Source organism: Hippichthys cyanospilos, chromosome 9 (genome assembly GCF_059441005.1).
Source record: "Hippichthys cyanospilos isolate Australia breed blue-spotted pipefish chromosome 9, RoL_Hcya_1.0, whole genome shotgun sequence".
Lineage (NCBI taxonomy): Eukaryota > Metazoa > Chordata > Actinopteri > Syngnathiformes > Syngnathidae > Hippichthys > Hippichthys cyanospilos.
Window position 1 is genome coordinate 22,147,833 of NC_142377.1, and position 22,063 is coordinate 22,169,895.

The window sequence follows — 22,063 nt, forward strand, 5'->3', positions numbered from 1 at the left end:
ATTTAGAAGGGGCGGCAGCATGCCATATTGAAAGTCGTCATGTTTTGACAATCCATGCAACATTTTAGACTCCTAGTCTTTTTCTTTCTATGCTTTTCCTTTGATATCAGACATCAAAAAGCCCGAGTTGGGTCCAAATTCCCCCCAGGGGTTAAACAGTTTTTACTTGCCACGTATTTCAAAACTAGCTAAATGTCATACTTGAAATTTGCCCCTCCAACAGAAAGTAAAACTACAATGAGGCTTTTTAATAAAAATGAGAATTTGACACCCTTGATGGAAGGCTCTAATTTTGCACAATGATGCCTTTGTTTGTCTCGGATACGTCAAATCTATCCATCTGGATGGCACAAGTCTAGATCTGACTTTAGCTTATAAAACTTTGCACGCATTCTTAATCCCATCCCACACACGCCAATTTCCGGGAAAAGGCATCGACAGTCACTGACTCATGCCGTCAGAGTGGAAGCAGAGGTTCCGCCTCCGGCAACATGCGTGGGCGGGGTCAAAGTTGTGATGGGAAGACTTTGCCTCACATGCCTCGAATTCCCAGGTCACTTGTTTTCAGCCATGCTCGGGGAACAGACTTTCCCCGTGTTTTTCCCAGGCCTTTGCTGGCTTTGTGTCTACATGGCGCTCGCGGCTCAGGGGCGAGGAGCCGGCCTCGTTTCCCGCAGAGACGCTCCTGCAGAGGTAACGAGAATACTCGGTCAACGATATTCGAATCCCAAACGTTTCTTGTGTAATTGTTTGCGGGAAGTTGTTTATGAAGATCGGTATTTGTTTACATCTTGAAGCCGAAGCAAAGAAGAGTTATTTAGAGTGCGCGGCTGTCAGCGCTGGAGGGGGGAACAGTTAAAAGCCACCGTTGATTCTGAATGCATTAAAAGCTAGCCGTTGCGCACAAGAAAACTTGTGGAGTAGCTTAAACAATGACGAAGTTACAGCAATGTGTATGTTTCCAAGAAAAACACCTGGAGATGATAAATAATGGAAAAAAAACAAAAATTTTTTGTCAGTTGTGTCATTCAGGCAACCTAGACCATTTGATGAACAATACACAAGGAAGGAAGACAAGAGACTTTCGATTCTTTTTGCTCACGAGGAGATCAGACAGATGTGTAGAGGTACAGTCACCTGCCGATTTGAAAGCACATCCTGTCTGCCATTTTTTTATCGATTAGAGTAGCCCTAGTTACAAACGTCGCCGCCCTAAAGGTTTTTGGGGGGAACGCACGACGGCAACTTAACAATTAACACGCGGCCGTGGTGTGTGTGTGTATTCCTGCTATAATATCAATTATCAATTCATACGGTGGCTATGATCATCTTCGGCCATCCGCAGACCGTCCTGCCCAGTGGTGGGGTCACGGTGTCTCCCTTCCTCTTGTGCTCGCTCAACTTTCTCTTTCATGTTCCAAACAAGATTATACTGATAAACAATAAGAGTAAATATGGGATAACTTGAGTACATTCTAACAAATTAAACCATTTTTTGCCCTCTGGTTGTGTCACATGACCGCCGTTTTGTCCATCCTGTCAGATGATGGAGGTGCATTCTTTCCGAGTGGACTGCACGGTGACGTCTCGTTTCGCTCACACCGTCATGACCTCTGAGGCCGTGAACAAAGCCAACGTCTCACAGGAAATCTTTTTCAAAGTGGAGCTCCCGAAAACGGCCTTCATCACCAACTTCACCATGTAAGTTTAAAATATGTCCTCCCGAGAACCAGCCTTTCGATTTTTGTTCTCTTTTGTGTCCATTTTGTCTCAGCAAGACAGCAAAATTCAATGCATCCAATCCAGACACGTCTTTGGAAAACACAGGATGTCCTCTGGGCAAACTAGGACTTAGGGGTTTAGCTCAAATCAGTCAAAAGACATAGACTCGCGATGGGAAAAGTCATGAAGAGTTGTTGCCAAAATATCACGACATTGTTGACGTAAAATGACCTAATTTGCGGCTGAACAAGATCGAGTATTAACAGGCTGTTAAACTGCTTCAGACTGAGTGTTATTGCATTACATCTGGCAGACGGCGTTGCAAAGCGATGGCTTTTTGAGGAAAAAAAAAAACGCGAAGCGCTGAAGCAGCAAAAAGTGAAGCATGAAATAGCGAGGGAAGACTGTCTTATATACCGTATGATTATGAATGTATTCCACAAAAAAAACCCTCACACTGTACAAACTTCTTATTTCCCCAACCCTCAGGGAAATTGATAAGCAAGTTTATGTTGGCGAGGTGAAGGAGAAAGAGAAAGCCAAAAAAGAGTACGAGAAAGCGGTTTCTTCAGGAAAGACCGCCGGACTGGTCAAGTAAGTTGGAGCGAGGGGAATCCGTTCCGGCCACAGCCGACCCGACCAACAAATCATTTCAGGGCATCCGGAAGACAGATGGAGCAGTTTTCCGTGTCCGTCAACATGGCAGCACAAAGCAGCGTCATTTTTCTTTTGACTTACGAGGAGCTTCTTCAGAGGAAACTGGGTCGATATGAGATTCTCACCCGGGTCAAACCCGAATATCCCATCCAGGACTTTCAGGTTGAAATCTTTTTTTTTGTATTTTATACATCAATATACTTGATTTTACACAATATTGCGTCGGTGTGTAGATCGCAGTTCGCATTTTTGAGCCGCAGGGCCTCCTTTCAGTGGATGCTACAGCAACGTTCCTCACCAACCAGCTGCTCCCTCTAGTGGAGAAAACTGTCACTGACTCAAAGGTCAGGCTTTCCAGTTGAATCAAATTGAAAAAAGACGAAAAAAAAAACAACGGAAATGTTTCATTTTGAGTCATGTGCATATCTTTCCATGACAGGCCTACATCACTTTCTCACCAACGATGGAACAGCAGAGAAAATGTCCGTCGTGCACAGGCACTCAAATTGAGGGAGATTTCAGCGTCAAGTATGACGTTAAACGGAAAGAAAGCCTTGGGGAAGTCCAGGTCTGCTGGGATACTTTCAAACCCGACGAGGATCTCCGTTAAATTTGCAGCCTGATGTTTCACTCTTCAAATGATCCCCGTGTCATATTTATTTCTTCCCTCAGATTGTAAACGGCTACTTTGTGCACTTCTTCTCTCCGCCCGACTTACCCGCGGTCCCCAAAAATGTGATTTTTGTGGTTGACAGGAGTGGATCAATGAGCGGGAAAAAGATTCTACAGGTAACTGCAATATATTACATATTATACATGTAAATTAGATAGCGCTGGCCAAATGAAGCCTCATGAAGCACTTGTGATTTTTTTCGCTCCTCTAGATGGTACTATATGTTTACAGATGAATTCTGGTGCAGTGAAAATGTATTAAATTTCCCTGCCTCTTTCAAATAAGGGTGCTATCTAGATGAGTCAAAAAGTATCACAAGTGCTTCACGAAGCTTCATTTGGCCAGCACTGCCAAAAGCCTTTACCAGTCCATCACTTTGAGCTTGCAAATGTTACTGATTTTCTTTTCAATCTGTATTTGCCACCTGCATAGTTAGCTAGGACGCTGACGCCACTGCCTCTTTGTGGAAAAAAAAAATCACAAGTGCTTCATGAAGCTTCATTTGTCCATCACTATTATTTGGTCCCTGTGTGAACAGACTAAAATATACACTTGGATTTACTCTGAATATTTTATTCTCTTCCAAGTGCAAATTTTATTTTTCAATTACATTAATTATATTTTTTTTAATTATAAGTATAAGATTAGTCAAGGATAAATGAAGCCTCATGAAGCACTTGTGTTTTTTTTCTCCACTCCTCTAGATGGCTCTCTCGGTTTGAAGGGGCATGGGAAATTTAATACAGGTCCACTGAACTTACATTTATCAGTAGACCAAGAGCACCATCTAGGGGAGTAAAATAATATCACAAGTGCTTCATGAAGCTTCATTTTCTCATCACTAAAAAATAGTCTTTTCCAGTAAAATATACTGTATGCACAGTATGTAATGTTTGACGTGAACTTGTGCAGACCCGCGAAGCGTTGGCAGCCATTTTGAAGGACCTCCACAAGGATGACCACTTTGCTCTTATCCTGTTTGATTCCGAGATTGTCACCTGGAAGGACTCCATCTTGAAAGCGACAACAAAGAATGTCACAGATGCCATTGCCTACATTAGAAAACTGAAGGAGAGGGGAGGCAAGCGGATCGGGACTTGCTTTGTTTTTTTCGGAGTCTTTGCTTAGCCGTACCAGAATGTCTGCTGTTCCGTCGGGCTTAGTCCTTCGCTTTGAAGGTGTTTTCGTCACGCAGTGGCAAAACGTCAGTGCCGGCGAACTTCCCGATTCTGCAATTTAGCAGTAAATACCTTCATGTTCCATTTGATTTGTCTCAATTTGAAAAGAAAAATGGACTGTTCCTGTCACTTCATTAAATTAGATTTGCTTCCGTAGGGCTTAGTCCTTCGCTTTTGAGATGTTTTTGTCATTCGGCAGCAAAACAGTCTGTCAGTACCGACGTAAATCCCAATTGTGCAATTGAGCAATAAATAGCTTCATGTTCCATTTGATTTGCTCTCAACTCGAAAAGAAAAATGGATCGTTCTCGTCACATCGTTAAAATAGATTTGCTAACCCGACAGTCCGTCACTACCGACAGACTGCCCACCTCTTTATGATAAAAGTCCTTTTGAACAAAACTTCACTCCTTCAGTGCCATTAACGACAATAAACGTCAAGTGTCCATTTTTACTTGGCTCCACTGACTGCTATAGAAGCCGAAGTTCCGTTTATCTTAGATGGAAATGAATGAAACATTTTCTATTTTTCTTTTAGCAACTGATATCAACGGCGCCCTATTGAAAGCGGTGTCACTGTTGGCGAAGGAGAGAAAAAATAAACGTCTTCCCGAGAGGAGCGTGGATATGATCATTCTGTTGACTGATGGGATGCCAAACCACGGTGAAAAAAAAAAAAAGAAACTGAGAAAGTGTCTCTAAATGTGACAGGATGCTCATGAAGCTTCGTAACACACACAGGGGTGTCCGACTTGGAGACAATCCAAGAGAACATTCGGCGGGCTACCGATGGAAACATGTCTCTGTTCTGTCTTGGATTCGGAAATGACGTGGATTACTCCTTTTTGGACGTGATGAGCAGACAAAACAAAGGGCTCGCACGCAGAATCTTCGAGGCCTCCGATGCAGCTCTTCAGCTCCAAGTAGACCCATATTGAAAACAGTTCACCCTTGTGCAGTATTTTCTCCAATTCTTTGATCTTCATATCAGACATTGATATAAAGATTGACATTTTTTATTTCAGGAAGGCACTTTGATGCACTTTAAGCTATTTCTTTTTTCAGATTCAGAATAAGATGTAACCTGTATAAAAGATTACATTTCAGAATAATAGTAAATAAATATGTCATAAAAAATATCAAATCCTGCCAGAATGATGTGGAAAAAAAAAAGATCAAAATACTGCAGAAGGGTGAAAACAATTCACATGAAGTGTCATTTCAAAACTGAAAGGGCTTGAATTTGTGTTCCAGGGTTTCTATGAGGAAGTGTCCAGTCCACTGCTCTTGGAGGTGGACCTGCGCTATCCCGCCAATTCTGTTGACCTTTTGACCAAAAATCACCACAGCCATTTGTTCAACGGCTCCGAGATTGTGGTGGCCGGCCGATTAGATGACAGCAATGAGCTTGACAACTTCCTCGTGGAGGTTTTCGCCCAGGGGGTACGTAAAACCAGTACAATGATAGCTCTATTTACGAACGCCTCTCGTTACGAAAAATGCTGCTTGCAAAATATATGAATGGCGACATTGTTGAGACGCCACGTTTTTATCACATTGTTAGCTCTTAGCAATGATGTCACACAGGAAGCACGTTGCATGACCCCAAACTAAACGTAAGTAAACTTACTTGCTCAAAATACTGCAAAAAATAACAATTGTTGCTCCTGCGGACTTGTAATGATTCTCAGATCACCTAAAATGCAAAACAAAAACTTACAAATTAAATGACCTATAAAGGTGTCTCTCTCTTGTTAGCTGCACTCATCGCCAACACACCAGCACCCGCTCAAGGCGAGCAAGTGAACTGCATTCATATTGTCAACTGCTACAATTAATATGATTTATTTAAAGGATTTAGGAGCGTTTTTTTTATTATTCTTTACATGATATATTTTGATTATTACGCACTAATTCTAATATGTATTTGTTTTGTGTTGAATTTGTCCAATTTTTGTCAGTGATGTACCCCGGGAGTAGCCAAACATTTCCCCTAGAGGGCGGCATCCATAAAAATTGAAAGATAAAAAGGCCCTGTCATTATTTTTCCTGGACTCCTCTCAGCTGAATAGTGTCCATATCCTGCTCGTTTGTCTGGTCCACAGCCAAAGGCCGATTTCCAAGTGCAGGGGAAGGCCGAGGCGGCGGACTGGGACGTGATCTATCCCGAAGACAAGTACGTCTTCGGGGACTTCAGCGAGCGTCTCTGGGCTTACCTGACCATTCAGCAGCTACTGGAGAAGAGGTTTGCCTCTTTCAGCTTTATCTTTAATTGGCCTTTCTCCCAAAGTCGTTGATAACAACCACCTTGTGCAGTATTGCGTCCATTTTTCGGACACATTCTTCCACACTCTACCGGCGGTATTTTAGTCAAGGGACGACACACAAATCGCTCCCGAATAGCAGGGATCCACTGCAAATATATTGTTGAAATTAAACCTAAAAAAAATGTAATATATAGTGGCGGTACTGTATCAGAATTTGGCGTTTTTCCTTGGGTGAAATTTCAGCTCCCTTCTGCCTTCTTTCCCTTTGATGTGAAATTGCCTTTGATGCACAAGGGTTTAAAAATGTCCCGGAAAAGCAAGTTTTCCCCAGCTGGCGACTTTTCCCGCAGTCGCATCGGTAGCCAACAGGAAAAGGACAACTTGACCGCCCGGGCCTTGGACATGTCCCTGCGCTACAACTTTGTCACCCCGCTCACCTCCATGGTTGTCACCAAGCCGGAAAGTGAGGACGGACACGACAGCCCGCTCGTTGCCGATAAGCTGACAGAGGGTAAAAGACGTTTTTAGACATTGGCAATCCAGTCTAGTCATTTGTGTCCATCGTGTCCATTTTGTCTTTGCAAAGTTAAATGCATCCCGCCCGAACACATGAGACATCATTGGAAAGGCCCGGATGTCTTCTAATAAACACACGAGAACCTAGTTGGCCAGCTCCAGTGAGTCGAAAGCTATGAACCAAAAACAAATGTCCACCATGGTGGACACAAATGAATAAGCTGGATCTCAGGAGGATTCACTTTGCTCCTCACCTTTCCTTCCACAATTCTGCGTAGCAAGTAAAATTGCGTGCAATATTGTTTGTTAAACAGATCAACGACAAAAAGCGGAGAGACAAAGAGGTATGATCATTCTATTTTTCTTAATACCGTAAATTTCACACAATAAACCGCACCATGAACCCTGGGATTACAATTCCTATTACAATTTTTTGCACTCACCACCAGGGGGCACTCTGCCAGGAAGCCATGAGAAAACGCTATTGAAGTATTGATTTTGACTTTGAACCGCTATCTTACTCACCACAAGTAAACACAATCGTGCATGTTACTGTTGTGTTGGTACAGTAGTCTAACAATCCAAGTGTGCCATGTAATCCTAACCCGATTTTTAAACATGCAGGCATGTTCAGTCTGTTTTGAAGGCATGATGTTGCTGTAACTAAGTACCTAAAAAAGTTTTCAATGAAAATAAAGATATACATGACAAAAGAAGGTTTTCTGTAAAATTTCCATTGGTGCGGTTTATAGTCCGAAAAATAAGTAAGTCCAATATGACTAACACTAATTTCCAAACGTGTGTTTTGGAATGTTTCAGGATCCTCGGCCCCGTCTGCAAGTCAACAACGTCAGTCCAATCATGACATCATTCTCATTTTTACGACGATAGTCCTTAGCATCAATCTATTAAAGGTTTTGATTCTGTTGTAATATTGTGAACTAATATTCATGCGATATATTGGGAACGTACTATTTTTATTGCCGCTTCTACTTTATTGAGAAGAATCATGTTTTGTTCTTTATTGACAAGGAATTGTATTTTGCCTGGTCAGAGACTAGTGATGAGAATACGAAGCCTCATGAAGCGCTGTTTTTTTGTGTTATTATTAATCATTGCATTTTGGACTATTCTGGACTACTTTAAACAAATAATTTGTCTCAGGTTCCTCTGGCCATGCTGCAAGTTCACGGCAACAATCAAATGGTAGGTGTCGCGTCTCTGTCCCCTGCTGGCAAGTATTGGCTGCGCACCTGTCGTCTCAACAAATAGATTCCCCGGCTTTCATAAGTTTGTTATAATACAACCGGCAAAAACGAAAATGTATTTGGACGCAGTTTTTATTGATAAGCCATATGAATTTGTCCTTCTCAGCACCACAGGTACACTTTGACTTTTTTAGTCCATTTTTTCTAAGCCTTGTGTTTCATGTTCAGTTGAAGAATTTATTTATCATTCTTTTCCTCATCCCATGATGCTTTTACAGTGGACGGAGATCCACATTTCATGATAGAAGTCCCAGATAGAGAAGACGCGATCTGTTTCAACATCAACGACAAACCAGGGACCATTTTCAACCTGGTCGGCGACCCCAAATCAGGTCACGTCCTTACAGATCTCAAAATGAGGACAACACAGAGATGACAATACTGGTAAATCATTTTGACCAGCAGGTTTTGTCGTGAATGGAGAGATTATCGGCAAGAAGACGTTTGTCCCGGGTCAGAAGATGAATAACTACTTTGGTCGTCTTGGGATCAGCCACCAAGTTTTGGGGGTACAACTGGAGGTCAACACGCAGGATATCTCGCTGTTGCATAATGGGAAGTCTGTCAAGATATTGTGGACGGATGATTTCGCTTTGAAAGACACCAAGTGAGTCAAACAGGGCTGCGGCTAACATAGCATACATTAGCGTCCATTTACTATTTCGTAAACTAAGTTCTATTTGGAAGTTTTCTGCATTGTTGCTGTGATGGGCTCGACATTTTTTTCTGATGTTTACGCTAATTTGTGGGTATTCAATAATGGTGGGAAAATGAAGCTTCATGAAGCTTCATGAAGCACTTGTGATATTTTTTACTCCTCAAGATGGTGCTCTTTGTTTACAGATAAACGCCAGTGCAGTGGAAATATATTTGATTTCCCCTGCCTTTTAAACTAAGAGTGTCATCTGGAGGAGTGAAAAAAATATCACAAGTGCTTCATGAAGCTTCATTTTTTTCATCTCTGAGCATTTTTTTCTGTAAACAAGGTACAAAAATTACTCATGGCCTCATTTCGACACTCGAGTCCAACTGATTTTTCTTTTTTAACTTTTCTGGATACTGTATTTCTTTTCCTCTTGCAGTATGAAGCTTCTTGAAGCACTTGAATCAAGTACTTCATGAAGCTTCATTTTCCCGCCACTGGTATCGAGAGCTAGACAAAAAAGCTTCAAGTATTTTTTTCCGAACGGAGCTACATTACTCAAAAACTTATAAGTCCAACTGTTTGCTTGTATTACTCTTCTAAAATCCAAAATATTTTCTTTCCTGCTGCAGTTTGGACCTTCAGCTGACGAAAAACTGCAGCCTCACCGTCACAATGAGGCATTCGGTCAAATTTATGGTCATCAGGCACACAAAGATCTGGAAGAGACGCCATGATCAGCAGAACTATTTGGGTTTTTACACTCTGGACAGCCATCATTTGTCCAAATGGGTTCACGGATTGCTAGGTAGGAACCGCGGCCTCTGAGGACACCGTTTTCATTCTTCATGACATCCTGTTGCAACTTTCAACCTCAGGCCAGTTCTACCACGGCGTTCGTTTCGAAGTGGACCTCAAATTGAGACACGGACAGCGGGAAACGGATGGGACCATGTATGTGAAGGGACGCACGCTCAACGTGACCAGGTAGGGCGAGATCAACGTTCAAAGCAGGGGTGTGAAACATAAGGCCCGCGGGACGTTTCTGGCCCGCAAACGGGTTGAATCCGGCCCGCCTGATGATTTTGTAATGTCAAATATATAAAAAGGAACTGATCTTTTCTCAATAAATGAAAAACTTGAAATATTTTATGATTAACAGTGATCGTGCTTGCACTATTTTGGACAGTATTAACTCATTCAATGCCAGGGACGTAATTTTCACAATTTTTTTTGGACATTGAAGGAGTTAAAAAAGAATAACGCATCTGAAGTTGCTTTTTTGAAGTTATCTAAAAATATACCAGGGTTTTATTGGTTCGGTCCACTTGAGAAGAGATTTTCCTCTACGCGGCCCACAAATCAAAACCAGTTTGACAGCACTGATTTCAAGACGCCAGAGAATTCCTGCATCAAGTCACCTTGCTTTTCTCCCCCGTGCAGACACTGGCAGAAGGATTTCAGCAAAGATGTGATCAGCGGAGAAAGTATTCCCTGTTGGTTTGTTGACAACGATGGAGCCGGTCTCCTTGATGGGAAAGCGTCCGATTACATTGTGTCCAACCTCTTTTAAATCGTTTTTTTTTTTTTATTCATTATAGCCAATAAGGATCTGTAAATTCTCATACCCACGAGCCATAGTGTGGGGGATGCTTTAAGTACTTATCTGTTTTATATTCAAAGGTACCAAGAGTAACACAGGGGACATGGAACATTGAGAAGGGAAAGAGGAAAGAGCAAATCAATTTTCCTTTTTTGCCTTAGATCAGACCATAGGCGTTTCGAGCCCATTTTTGGGGTGCTCAAGCACCCGTGTGACTGACGCTTGAGGAAGCGCCACTCCCCCCCACGCCCCTCCCCAGTCATCTTCATGTTTTGTGAGATACGTTGTCTGATTTTTTTTTTTCAGACTTGAGTCACGCCCTCTGTTTGGGGGCATGGCCGAAAAACGAAGCTTCATGAAGCACTTGTAATAGTTGTTTTATTCCTCTAGATTGTGTTTTTAACTTGAAAGATAAATGCAAGTTCAGTGGAAATGTAATAATTTTTCCTTGCCTCTGAACCAAGAGTGCCATATAGAGGAGTGAAAAAAAAAATCATAAATGCTTCGTGAAGCTTCGGTTGTCCGTAATTGGGGTGAATGTGTAGAATGTTAGGGTGTGTTATTCCTGCTGTCAAAATACCACAAAATTGCTACAGTCAACAAAACACCACCATTTTTTACCTCCTTGGAGAAAAATATGTTTTATGTGTCATTCAGCTGTTTTGTACGAATGTTTACAAATAAATAAAAATGTCATTTTACTGTACTGCAGTATACTTCATTTTCATACAATTAGTATCTGATCGGTATCAATGCGATTCACAAATTGGTTCTTGCTTAATTTAATAGAGAAAAAAAAAGTAATTCTGCTGAGATGTTTAAGTGGCTTTGACCAAGAAAGGATCAAACATTTTAATTTTTGCTTTTCAGCTTCTTGTTAGAGAACCGCAAGATGTGTAAAAATGTTTACTGGACATGTGCATTCAAAAGTTAGAAAAAAGAAGTTGAGAGAAAAGGAAAACACGTTCAGAATTATAATTTATTCTTTATACCAGCCATTTAGACAATATTAACATAACACTTGAAAATATGTAAAAACTGTATTGAATGTTTGGAGTTGTACAAACGTTCGTTGCGTCTTTGTGCAATACACTTCGGGAAATCTGACTTTTTTGTCCTAGTGTGCTTGCCGTAGTGCCCACTTGTCGCTTGACACCTGAAGCAAATTTTGCGTTTGAACTTGCTGCCAAAATGCACAAAGGCTGCAGAGAAGCGTTGAAGGCAAGTAAACAAATGTTTGAACAAATTGTGTTCAAGGCTCTGACGAACTGAGACAGTTATTTAATTACTTGAAAGTTATAATGGCGTCATGCCACAGAATGACCGCGTTTTGCAGGTTAAAGTCATTTAATTTGAGAGCAAGCGCGGCCATGAAGTAGCTCTGTTGTCAACGATTTTTTTTTTTGCCAAATGTGCTTTCAGTCGCATCAGTAAAAAGCAGTGATTACTCGTGATTTTGTGCTTGTACTATTTTTGGACAGTATTTAAAAAAATCTGAATTTGTTTTAAAGTTCTATAAATGCAAACCATTGTTCCCACTTGGGAATAGATTTTCCATGCGGCCCGCAAGCTAAAATGAGTTTGACACCGGAGATCTAGATGAAATGTCACAAGTGCTTCATGAAGCCTCATTTGACCATCTTCACCAAGTATAGACTTTTTTGAGGAAATGTACCCCACACATTTTTCTGTATATCGGAATAATTAGTTACCTGTTGTCTAATTATACAGAATTCCCTCTACCTCTTCAAACCACAAGTGCCATCACGAGGAGTGAAACGTTATCACAAGTGCTTCATGAAGCTTTATTTGGCCATCACGACCAAACTTTTTCAAGGAAATGTATCCAAAGAACTAAACTATATATCAGATTAAATAGTTATCTGTTGTCTAAATGAACTGAATTCCCTCTGCCTCTTTGAATCACAAGTGCCATCACAAGGTTTGAAAAAGTGCTTCATGAAGCTTCATTTGGCCATCACTGTAGCGTCCACTCTTTGTCTCAACAGAACAACAATTGAATGCAGGCCGGGATGTCCTCTACTGAGCGTACCGAGACTTTGTGCTCCAATGAGTCCAGAGACATAGAAAAAAAAAATGTCCATTACAGTGGACACAAATGAATATGTTATGTCTCAGAAGGATATACTGTAGCTGTGGTAAATGCCGTTAACTTATTCAGTAGGAAAAATAGATTTTTGACATTATCAGTGTTCTTCATAAATTGGCGTTGTTTTTAATTGAGCAAACGTCTTCTGTCCCACCGCGCGCACGTCCAATGTCTCTCATGACTTTTTTTGTGGTGCGACTAGACTCGGAGCACGTGTGTTGACCCTAGTCATGTTGTAAGTTCAGGAGTTGAGAAGGATTTTCTTAAGGAGATCTTTGCACAAGTGTTTGCCTGTGTGTGTGCGCGCGCGTGTGTGTTTCTTAGCATGTGTGCATTAGTGATTAACGCCAGATGTGCAAGGCTCAGGGTGTCGGCAATACTTTGGAGAGGGCCCCACTGTATTTGCAGAAAATGCTCAAGCGACTTCTTCACACATGGCTGACATTAACATCTTCGCTGTTGATCCCCCCGAAGGTTAGAAACATGAGGTCAACCGGAGCAGAGGGAAGCCCGAAAAAGGGATGTTGTCCGGCCGAGGCGAGGTGTTGACGATTACGGCTCCCGTCTTTCCAGCAGAGGGCGCCAGAGAGCCGCAAATGAGCCCAAGCGTCGCAAGTCACAACTGCAGGTAGGCAGATTTAAGAATTATTTTACGGCCTCAAATAGCAAGTTTAGGCGATCATTATTTTTTTTTTCTGTGTGAGAATTATGGTGGGGATTGCATGAATACATCTTGAAACTAAGGAAGAGCCTATAAATGTGAGACAAATTGAACAAAATGTCGATTTCTTTGTCAAATAGGCTCTAATGATTGTGCCGTTCCAAAATAGAGCCGGTGAGCAAAAATAGAATAATACAAACTCAGACATTTAACTTGGTTTAATGACCGGATTCAGAAAAGCTCATAAAAAATCAATTTTACTAAGGATCTTTTTAAAAAAAAAAAAGAGATTTTGGTTTTTGTAATCCGAAATAATCTAAAAAATATGTTGCTTCTTTTTATTTATTTACTTAGTTATTGTTTTTTGGGGGGGTCACCAAGTCACCTGATCATTTTCCAAGGTCATTCATAAACCACAATATGACCCAGAAAAAAATCCAACTTTTATTAAAAACAACCAGAAATATGTTATAAGCAAGGAGACATATAAGCAACCAGAGTCTTGATTTTTGCAACTCACTGTATTTCATTTTCTTGACAATAATAATTTGATGATGTTTTTTAACAAACATAGACATATACATCATATTACTTGGAGAATAAATATTTAATATGAATGAAAAATATTTGCAAAAAAATGCATTTACACTTTATTTATGAGGAGCAAAGCATCTGTCTCCCCATAGGAAACAAAATTTAGCAAACACGTATAATTTTATTGACGAGTTTATGAAGTAACCAAGAACATTTATTTATCATCTTGGAACTAAAATTATTATTATTATTTAACAATTTAGCTTTACTTCTATACAAGAAAGTAAAATTCATTCTACAGTGCACCAGTCCATTCTTACTACCTTTCATATTTTAATTTGTAACTATTCTTATTTTACATGATATACGATACATAAATTTAGCATGTCCAGTTTTTGTTTACATTTGATATCAATACACACATGTAAAGTTTCATTTGAATGACCATTCTTACAGTTAGGATAAATACTCAATTGCTTTTGCCTTCATCCTGATGACCTTAATTGGAAAAAAAAAGTGTTAAAAGTTTCCCCGGCCGTCCATTTTCTCGGCCGTTGCGAACGTCAACATCTAGCGAGCTTGTTTGGCGTTGCTGCGGCTGCGTGCTAGGCAGCACTGAGCGGCCATTGTGCGCGCCGTGCGGGCGCCTGCTATGCGCCTCCTGGGCGCGCGCCGTGTTGGGACGGCCGCGCCGTCTCTGACGCCGTCTCTGTGCTACTTTACCTGCTTTATACCTGCACACACACATGCACACGACACACACACCTAGAAAACTGCACAGTATATCTGCACAGACTGTAATTTGCTTCACCTGCCACCTGATATGCAACAGGAGCCTAGCATTCCTCCGCTAATTGTGTGGAGCGGGCAACCTGTGCCTCAAATATATGTGTGCGCGCGTGTGTGTGAGTGTGTGTGAGGGACAGATGCATTCTCACAAAAAACAGGCTTATGTAACTAAGATTAGTTTTGACTTATTCCAAAAAATGTGTTTTCCACACAAATACCCATTTATACAACTAATATATATGTATAGTGTGTGTACTGGATTAAATTTCTCCTGTCTCTTTGACCAGAGCGGAGTGAAAAAAATAGTAAGTGCTTCATAAAGCTTCATTTGTTTGGTACTAATTACACGCGTTTAGTTTGTTTTTTCTCCACTCCAATTCAACATTTGGACAAACGTACTTTGTACTTGGACAATTATGATTTCTAATGTTGAGATGCTGCGATTTTATGAATCTATGCGTTCAGCCTAAAAGTGTTGGCTATCTTTTTGTTGTCAAGTACTTAATTTTCCTGATTTAATTCCAACACTATTATATCTCATTTGAAATGGGTTGATTTTTCAAATTCATATTTTTCTCTATACAAAAGCTTTCAGTGTTGAAATCAAAATAATATTTGCACGCAGAACATTCTACTCCAAATTTTCGGTAGTTTTCGCAATTAGTCTGACCGCTGTTGTTTTGAACTCACTAATTTGCGAGCAGCGCGCGCTCCACTTGGCTCGGCAAGCTTCAATACTTGTGCCAAATGATACAAAATCATATCATAAATAACAGAAATGAGTCAGATGAACGATGGTGTTTGAGCCGAGCCATTTGCCCCCCCGATGGAAAGTGCACGACTGAAGCGCAAGGTTGTGAAAGTTGCGCGCGAAAGGCCAGACAATATTGCGGCGTAATCCCGCGTATTTAGTGTCTTCTTCTCGTGCTGCCGAGGTGAAAAGTTGAACCTGGTGTTGACCCTCTCTTGAGAGAGGGCTTAGCTCTCGAGTCAGGCGCAGGCCAAAGGCGCATGCAGGATATTCTCAAGTTCCTCTTTCCCTCCCTTGAGCCCCCCCCCCCCCCCCCCCCCCCCTTCCCTTCCCACACGGAAACAATTAGCATCTACTGTATGATAAGACCTTGTACATATTTCCATCATGTGCGTTTGTTTGTTTGTTTTTCCACGGCCGTCCTCGCGCCGCAACGCCGCTCATGGACCCCGCGTCACGACGTAGCCAAAGAAGCCGCGCGTTTATCCGCGCCGAGTTCTAGATTTGCAGATGAAGATAAGAGCTATAGACCAAAATAGACAAAACAACAAAACAAGCCAAGCAGAGTCATGACGGACGAAATAAACGCGAGTGCACCAACACAACAGTAACGTGCTTGATCGCGTTGACTAGTGGACACTGCCACCTGGCGGTGAGTTAAATAGCAGTTAAAACTCAAAATCAATACTTTGATAGTGTTTTATTTTGTCTCCCTTTGTTTACTTGGCAACTACCCCCTTGTGGCTGGTAAAAAAACTGCACGGAACTGTAAGCGCAGGGACAAATCTCGCCGCTTATAGTCAGAAATTTACGGTATTTAGAAGAGTCATAGTAAATTAATGAACGGTCTAAATATTACACACTGTCCCTTTAATGTAATTACGAGGGATCGTTTTCCCGTTCTTCAGACTACTGAAGTAAAACAGCTGTGAATTAATTTTGGGAGTGAACGAATTGTAAGAACGTCTATATTAATTTCATCAAGTTTGACGGATTCATCAGATTATTTTGTTCAAATTCCCTTTAGCGCAAATCCACCTAGTGGATGCATAACGCAACCCCAACTACTGCTGTAGCTTCTATTCTATGCGCCTCATAATGCGATGCACCCTAAATATGAAAACACATTTGAAAATGTTTTTGTTGAGGATACAATCTTTCAAATCGCAGCTCAATCTGACATTCTTCCAGTCCGGCGGCGCAGAAGAATGGCGATGCGAATCCGACGGTAGATGTGGAGCGGTGCCAGAATATGTTCTCCATCTGTTTTAGTTTTCCAGCGGTTGTGATAACCTGCCCGTGACCCCTGATTGGTCTAATCTCACCCTCATCGTCTCCGGCCGGTCAGCTGACAGAAGGTGGCGTCGCCATTGGTGCGCTCAAGGCGGAGGAAAGGGAAATTGTTGAGCATTGTGCGGGGATGCCTGTTGGCCGAGTTTAGTCTGATGTTCAAAAAAAAAAATGATGGAATGTTTAGAGTGAGAGTTAAACGAGCCAAACATGTTGACTTTTCCTGGCGAGAAGCCCGTGTAATAAGTTACGCTTGTGTTGTGCGTACAAACATTTGTAGACATTCATTTACTAAATGCACATTGAAAGCATAGAGCTGGGGAGCTATGTGGAGGGTTTTTTTGTTGTTTTTTTTTTTTTTTAAATAAGAGTACCTAAAGGCAAATTTTCATAAAGGTTTTTTAAGGTGTAGACAAGTCTGATTTTATGCTTGTAACGCCCTGACAGGTATATTATGGGTTTCTTTTCAAATTAAGAGCAAATTAATTGGAACATGACAACTTTTTTTTTTGGATAGTGACTCGTTTTTTTTGTTTTTTTTTTACCCAAGTATAAGACACACTTTTTTTGCACATAAGTGGAGGCCGAAAGTATGGGTACGTCCTATAAATTATTTTTTTTTTTTTGACAACACTCAAAGATTGATCTGTCAGCTACATAAACCGAGCACTTGACTCATTAACTCTTTCATTGCTGGGATTTTTTACGTCTATAACCGTCCATGTCAGTGAATGAGATAAATTTTCAAAATGGCTACTGCAAATTATGCATTTTTTATTTTTGGATACATGCCAGTGACATAATGACAGCTAGTTGTGGAAAAATGGATCTTTCAGTCTAAAGCCGTCGTTGGCAGTGAACGAGTTAACTATTTTTGCGTATACGCACAATAATAAACTTAATGGAACGCGAATGGTGCTCAACTTTGAGTATTTATTTATTTATGGAACGGGAGAAACGACTGCTTTGAACGCATCACACTGGCGGTGCGTTCACTGACCTCCCACTATGTGGGAAATCTGAAATACACTTAATGTGCAACATGTGTATAATTTAGACAGAAACCATAACTAAATTGTGGCGCATGATAAAAAATGAGTTTGACACCCCCTGTGTTTAAAAATTTCAAAATGGACGACGCAGCAATGTGTTTTTAATATTTATTTCACTCCAAAGCGTTTTGCATGAGACGGCTCTCGGCTGGAAAAACATTTCGCATGACTGAAAAATATGGAGACGCCGTTTTGTTTGCTCTTGATGAGAAGACAGTCAATTACTTTTTGTTTTTTGTTTTTTCGGGGGGGGGGGGGGCGTAGTAGCTGCTTTGGGCGGTCTTTTAGTTTCTCCAGATTAAATCAGAGGACCACTCTGTTTGTTTATTTTCGATTTGGGAGGGGCCCACAGTCCCAGAGGGGTACCCCTCTCCTCCTCCCTCTTTCAACTACCACTCCGCGCTCCCTCCCCGGGATTTCTCCTCGGGGCGCAGTCGACTGGAGCCCCCCTGACCTGGCCGTCACCCCTGCCCAAGCGCGTTAGCCGCCGCGTCCTGGGAACACGAAAGAAAATGAAGACGCTTCGGTGTCTCTGTGTGCAAACAACTAAATGGCAAACAGATCCCTTCTTCATATAGGGGCGCTGCTGCCACCCAGGTAGCGCCCCCCCCCCCCCCCCCCCCCCCACCAAAAGGTTGACCCGGCTTGCATCCTTTTTTTTCAGTTTGTTTGCCAGTGTAGTTTTTTAGTAGTGCAGAAATGAAAGTCACGAAAAAGAATATATCTCATCTTTTGCAATCCTTCATATTTTCTTCTGTTCATATCCGTAAGTTATGTATTTGTTATGGGTTAAGATAAGTGTGATTCACTTACCCTAGCACACTTAATTGAATGTGGAGACGTAACTTTGACATCATCCTCTCGGTTTTACCTGCGTGTGAACAAGGGTGGACTCGGGCGTTGGTTGTGTCCGCTCGCTTCTTTTTTTTTTTGAAAATATATAAGTCCTGCTGACAGGAGCTGCTGTTAGCTGCAACAGGCACTGGCCGCTAACTGCCAACTGACGTCAAAACTCGACTTATGTGGGTGACCCATCAATCGTGCTTGAATGGTATGACAAAAAAATCTCATCTTTAACGTAACGTCTTCTTTGGTGTCCCTTTGCTCACCCGGAGATTTCCCCTGGTGTCTGGTAAAATATTTAAAGAAAAAACAAACAAAAAGAAACTGCAAATTGGACTACAAGCCACGGGGTTCAAAACTCTAGAAAAAAGTAGTGACTGAAATTTGCTGTATTCTAATCAATTACAGCAACTATTTCTCTCCTTGTCGTTGTTTCAGTTCATCAAACTATGAATCTGTCATTTTTATTTATTCCCCCACAGAAAAATCCATAGTAACTAGGCCCTACCCTTATTGTTTGCAGAAAACTTAACCATGAACTCATAAAGTTGAAAAAAACACTTTTTGCTCGGCATTATTTTACACCCATTTGTCAAAGAACTTCATTTTGTCTTTGGATGTCTTACAAGCCGTCCCTTCAAGACAACAAAGCATGTTATTCCCTCATAAATTAATTTGTATTTTATTATGTTTCATTTTATTTTAATCCCATGAAATGGGGAATAAAAGCAGGCGCGGACTCCGATTGGCTTAAAAGCGCTCTTTGTAAACATTGTGACCCATATCTTTGACACGCCTCCTTTCTCTTCTGAAAGAAAGTCTGAAGGCCTCGAGATGAAGGTTCCTCTTCTAATGGGACGCGGGACGACTCGCTAGACTTTGGAGTCTTTGTTGGGCGTTTGGGTCTGCGTTTTGTGTGCGTTTTGTTCTTCTAAATCCTCAATTTGTGTTTGTCTCCTGGCTCTGCTCCGAGAGATTACAGGCGAAGGTTTGAACAGCTCCGAAGACGCGGCGAAGCCGTTTGAACCTTTCTTTCAGTCGTCCCTTCTTTGTATCAATAAATGACACTGCTTTGAAGGTCTGCTCTTGAAGGGAGGATTTTTTTTTTTTCTCTCGGCTCCGGGGCCGCTTCTGGCGGTATGATAGTATATTATATCGAAGGAGGGATGCGAGTCAGCCGCGCCGACGGAGATATGGCGAGAGGCATCGTCGGAAATTCGAGTTGCGCCATTAGAAGGGCCGTACGGCAGGCGGTCCGAGGGAAGACACAGAACGGATTGTTCGGCAACGCGCCGACGGAGCTTTTTGGTCTTATCTTCCCCGGCTAGTCTTACAGAAAACCAAGAAGAGGAGGAAAAAGAATGCCCGAGGCTTTCTGGCCTAATGCGGAGAGCATTTCTACACTTTGCCTCTTCTTTCCTTCCTATTCCTCTGCGTTCATCAACCATACATAAGGCGCACCTTCAACAAATGGCCTATTTTAAAAGCGTTTTCATATATGAGGCGTTCTAAGGCGCATAGAATAGAAGCTAAAGTAGTGGCCTATTTTAAAAGCGTTTTCATATATGAGGCGCAGCGCATTATAAGGCGCGTAGAATAGAAGCTAAAGTAGTGGCCTATTTTAAAAGCGTTTTCATATATGAGGCGTTCTAAGGCGCATAGAATAGAAGCTAAAGTAGTGGCCTATTTTAAAAGCGTTTTCATATATGAGGCGCAGCGCATTATAAGGCGCATTTTTTTAAACAACAACAATTAACAAAATTTCAAATACGGTCTTATAAACATATTAATCTTAAAAAATGTACAGCCGAAGCACAGAGGGAAAAATCGAAGAATTTCCATGGCTACGAAGCTATTTTGCTTTTCCGTCCCAAAAACGTCCAACTCACGGGTTATGCGCTGAATACGGCACATCATTATAAATCCCACATCATCTTTTGAGAAAATGAAGGCTTTTAGTCCTTTTTTTAATGTTGTTTTTTATGCAGAAATATGGAGTCTTCACTTTCATCAAAATACCTGATTCTTCAATGGAATTTTCCGTATACCAAAATATTCCACAGTTGCGTTTGTTTCCCAACAGTACAAATGAATCTTTGACATCTCGTCGGGAAGGACGGGAAACGAGTTGAGGAGCGCCATATGGATGAGCTTTTAGCAGTTTGAGCTTGAGTTTGGCCTTTTTCATACGAAGCCTATCCCAAAGTCATCGCACGGCGTTCCCCATCTATCGGCGTGACAGACGATCCGGTCCCTCCCGCAAGAACATCTCATTTGCATTTGTTTACACGTGTCACTTTTGGGGATTTTTTTTTTTTTTCTTTCTGCACGCGAGGAGGTGTTTGGCGCAGCCCCTCGTTCCGACGGCGTGAATCCGGGCTCTCCTCCTCTGACAGAATGAAACGGATGGATAATTAGATATGAAAGGGAGGCGGGCGGGGTGTGGCGAGGCCGCCGCGCAGCCTTCTACCATGTTAAAGCACTTATTAATGAGATAGGCCTTATCTGCTCTCCTCCCAGGAATTCTGCCTTTGATCGGCCCCGACTCTGGACTTAATACATTTTTGATTGATAGGCCCGGATGACACGGAGAGGCGGCGTGGATGGGATGGATGGGTGGAGGGGGAGGTGTGTGCGCCGGCGCCTGCTTTTTGCTGCGTGGCCGGATCCGAATTCTGTGCTTTTCCCACTTTGTGGGGGCCGCTTGCGGGGACTTTTTCGGCGGACACAACAAGTTCGGACATCGTTTCGAGGGACGAGATTTTATTTGAAAAGTATCGAATCGGATTTCCCTTGAGTTTAGGGGAAGGGTTAGTGAGCGTTAAGATAAGGGGCCCGGAAATGCATTGTGTCAAAGTAATGCCCCCGTTACAAGAGCAAAACCCTCCTTTGTGTGTGTGTGTGTGTGTGTGTGTGTGTATGTGTGTATATATATATATATTTATATATATATATATATATATATCTGCTTGTGACTATAATTCTCAACAATCTACAATATAAAATGTGTGTATGTGTGTGCATTCTTGTTTTCACTATTTAGAGGGGGACAGATCCCAGATTTTACCGTCTTTGTGGATACCTCTTGCACTCAAGTTGAGGATAAGGGTTAGGCAATCTGCTGTGATGTTTATAAATAAAAATAAAAATTTGTGTCATTGGGCTTAGGGATAATTAATGTTGGGGACCTAATCCCGGGTTTGTCTTTGCTGGGACTTCTTTCACTTTTAGGGACCATTTGGGCGGACCACACAAGTTCAGACCTCTTTTTGAGGGTCAAGACTTGCTTTTAGAGTACAGGTTTAGGTTGAGGTTCGCGTGAGGGTTTGGGCTAGGAAATGTAAAAAAGTTAGCGGCCAGGAAATGCATGATGTCAATCGCATGTCCCCGCCATGTCGCGCGAATGCCTGTGTAAACACGTGGAAGCGAGACGCACCAAGCTCAGATGCGACCGTAAAGATGCCCTTCACATGTTTAAATAACTTGGAGAATAATACTCGGCCTTA

The 22,063-nt window shown here is 41.7% G+C and overlaps 1 protein-coding gene across 1 annotated transcript; it reads left to right on the forward strand.

Annotated features, from left to right (window-relative positions):
* The first annotated feature begins 553 nt into the window (after nucleotides 1–553).
* On the forward strand, nucleotides 554–11,233 carry LOC148419493 (inter-alpha-trypsin inhibitor heavy chain H3-like). The gene is made up of 21 exons (XM_088424319.1): nucleotides 554–693; nucleotides 1,544–1,701; nucleotides 2,212–2,316; nucleotides 2,379–2,541; nucleotides 2,613–2,723; nucleotides 2,819–2,947; nucleotides 3,052–3,168; nucleotides 3,965–4,133; nucleotides 4,769–4,894; nucleotides 4,972–5,153; nucleotides 5,485–5,673; nucleotides 6,336–6,475; nucleotides 6,848–7,008; nucleotides 7,328–7,357; nucleotides 7,833–7,862; nucleotides 8,178–8,219; nucleotides 8,500–8,613; nucleotides 8,687–8,888; nucleotides 9,557–9,732; nucleotides 9,803–9,911; nucleotides 10,368–11,233. The coding sequence occupies exons 1-21, from the start codon at nucleotides 571–573 to the stop codon at nucleotides 10,495–10,497; spliced, it is 2,706 nt and encodes a 901-aa protein (XP_088280445.1). The 5' UTR covers nucleotides 554–570; the 3' UTR covers nucleotides 10,498–11,233.
* Nucleotides 11,234–22,063: the final 10,830 nt, after the last annotated feature.

Bases quoted from the DNA above. Each gene is read 5' to 3' on its own strand.
- LOC148419493 (XM_088424319.1), top strand. From the start codon at position 571: ATGCTCGGGGAACAGACTTTCCCCGTGTTTTTCCCAGGCCTTTGCTGG. The intron at 1,702-2,211 runs GTAAGTTTAAAA...CCCAACCCTCAG, and splicing joins TTCATCACCAACTTCACCAT to GGAAATTGATAAGCAAGTTT. The intron at 6,476-6,847 runs GTTTGCCTCTTT...CTTTTCCCGCAG, and splicing joins CAGCAGCTACTGGAGAAGAG to TCGCATCGGTAGCCAACAGG.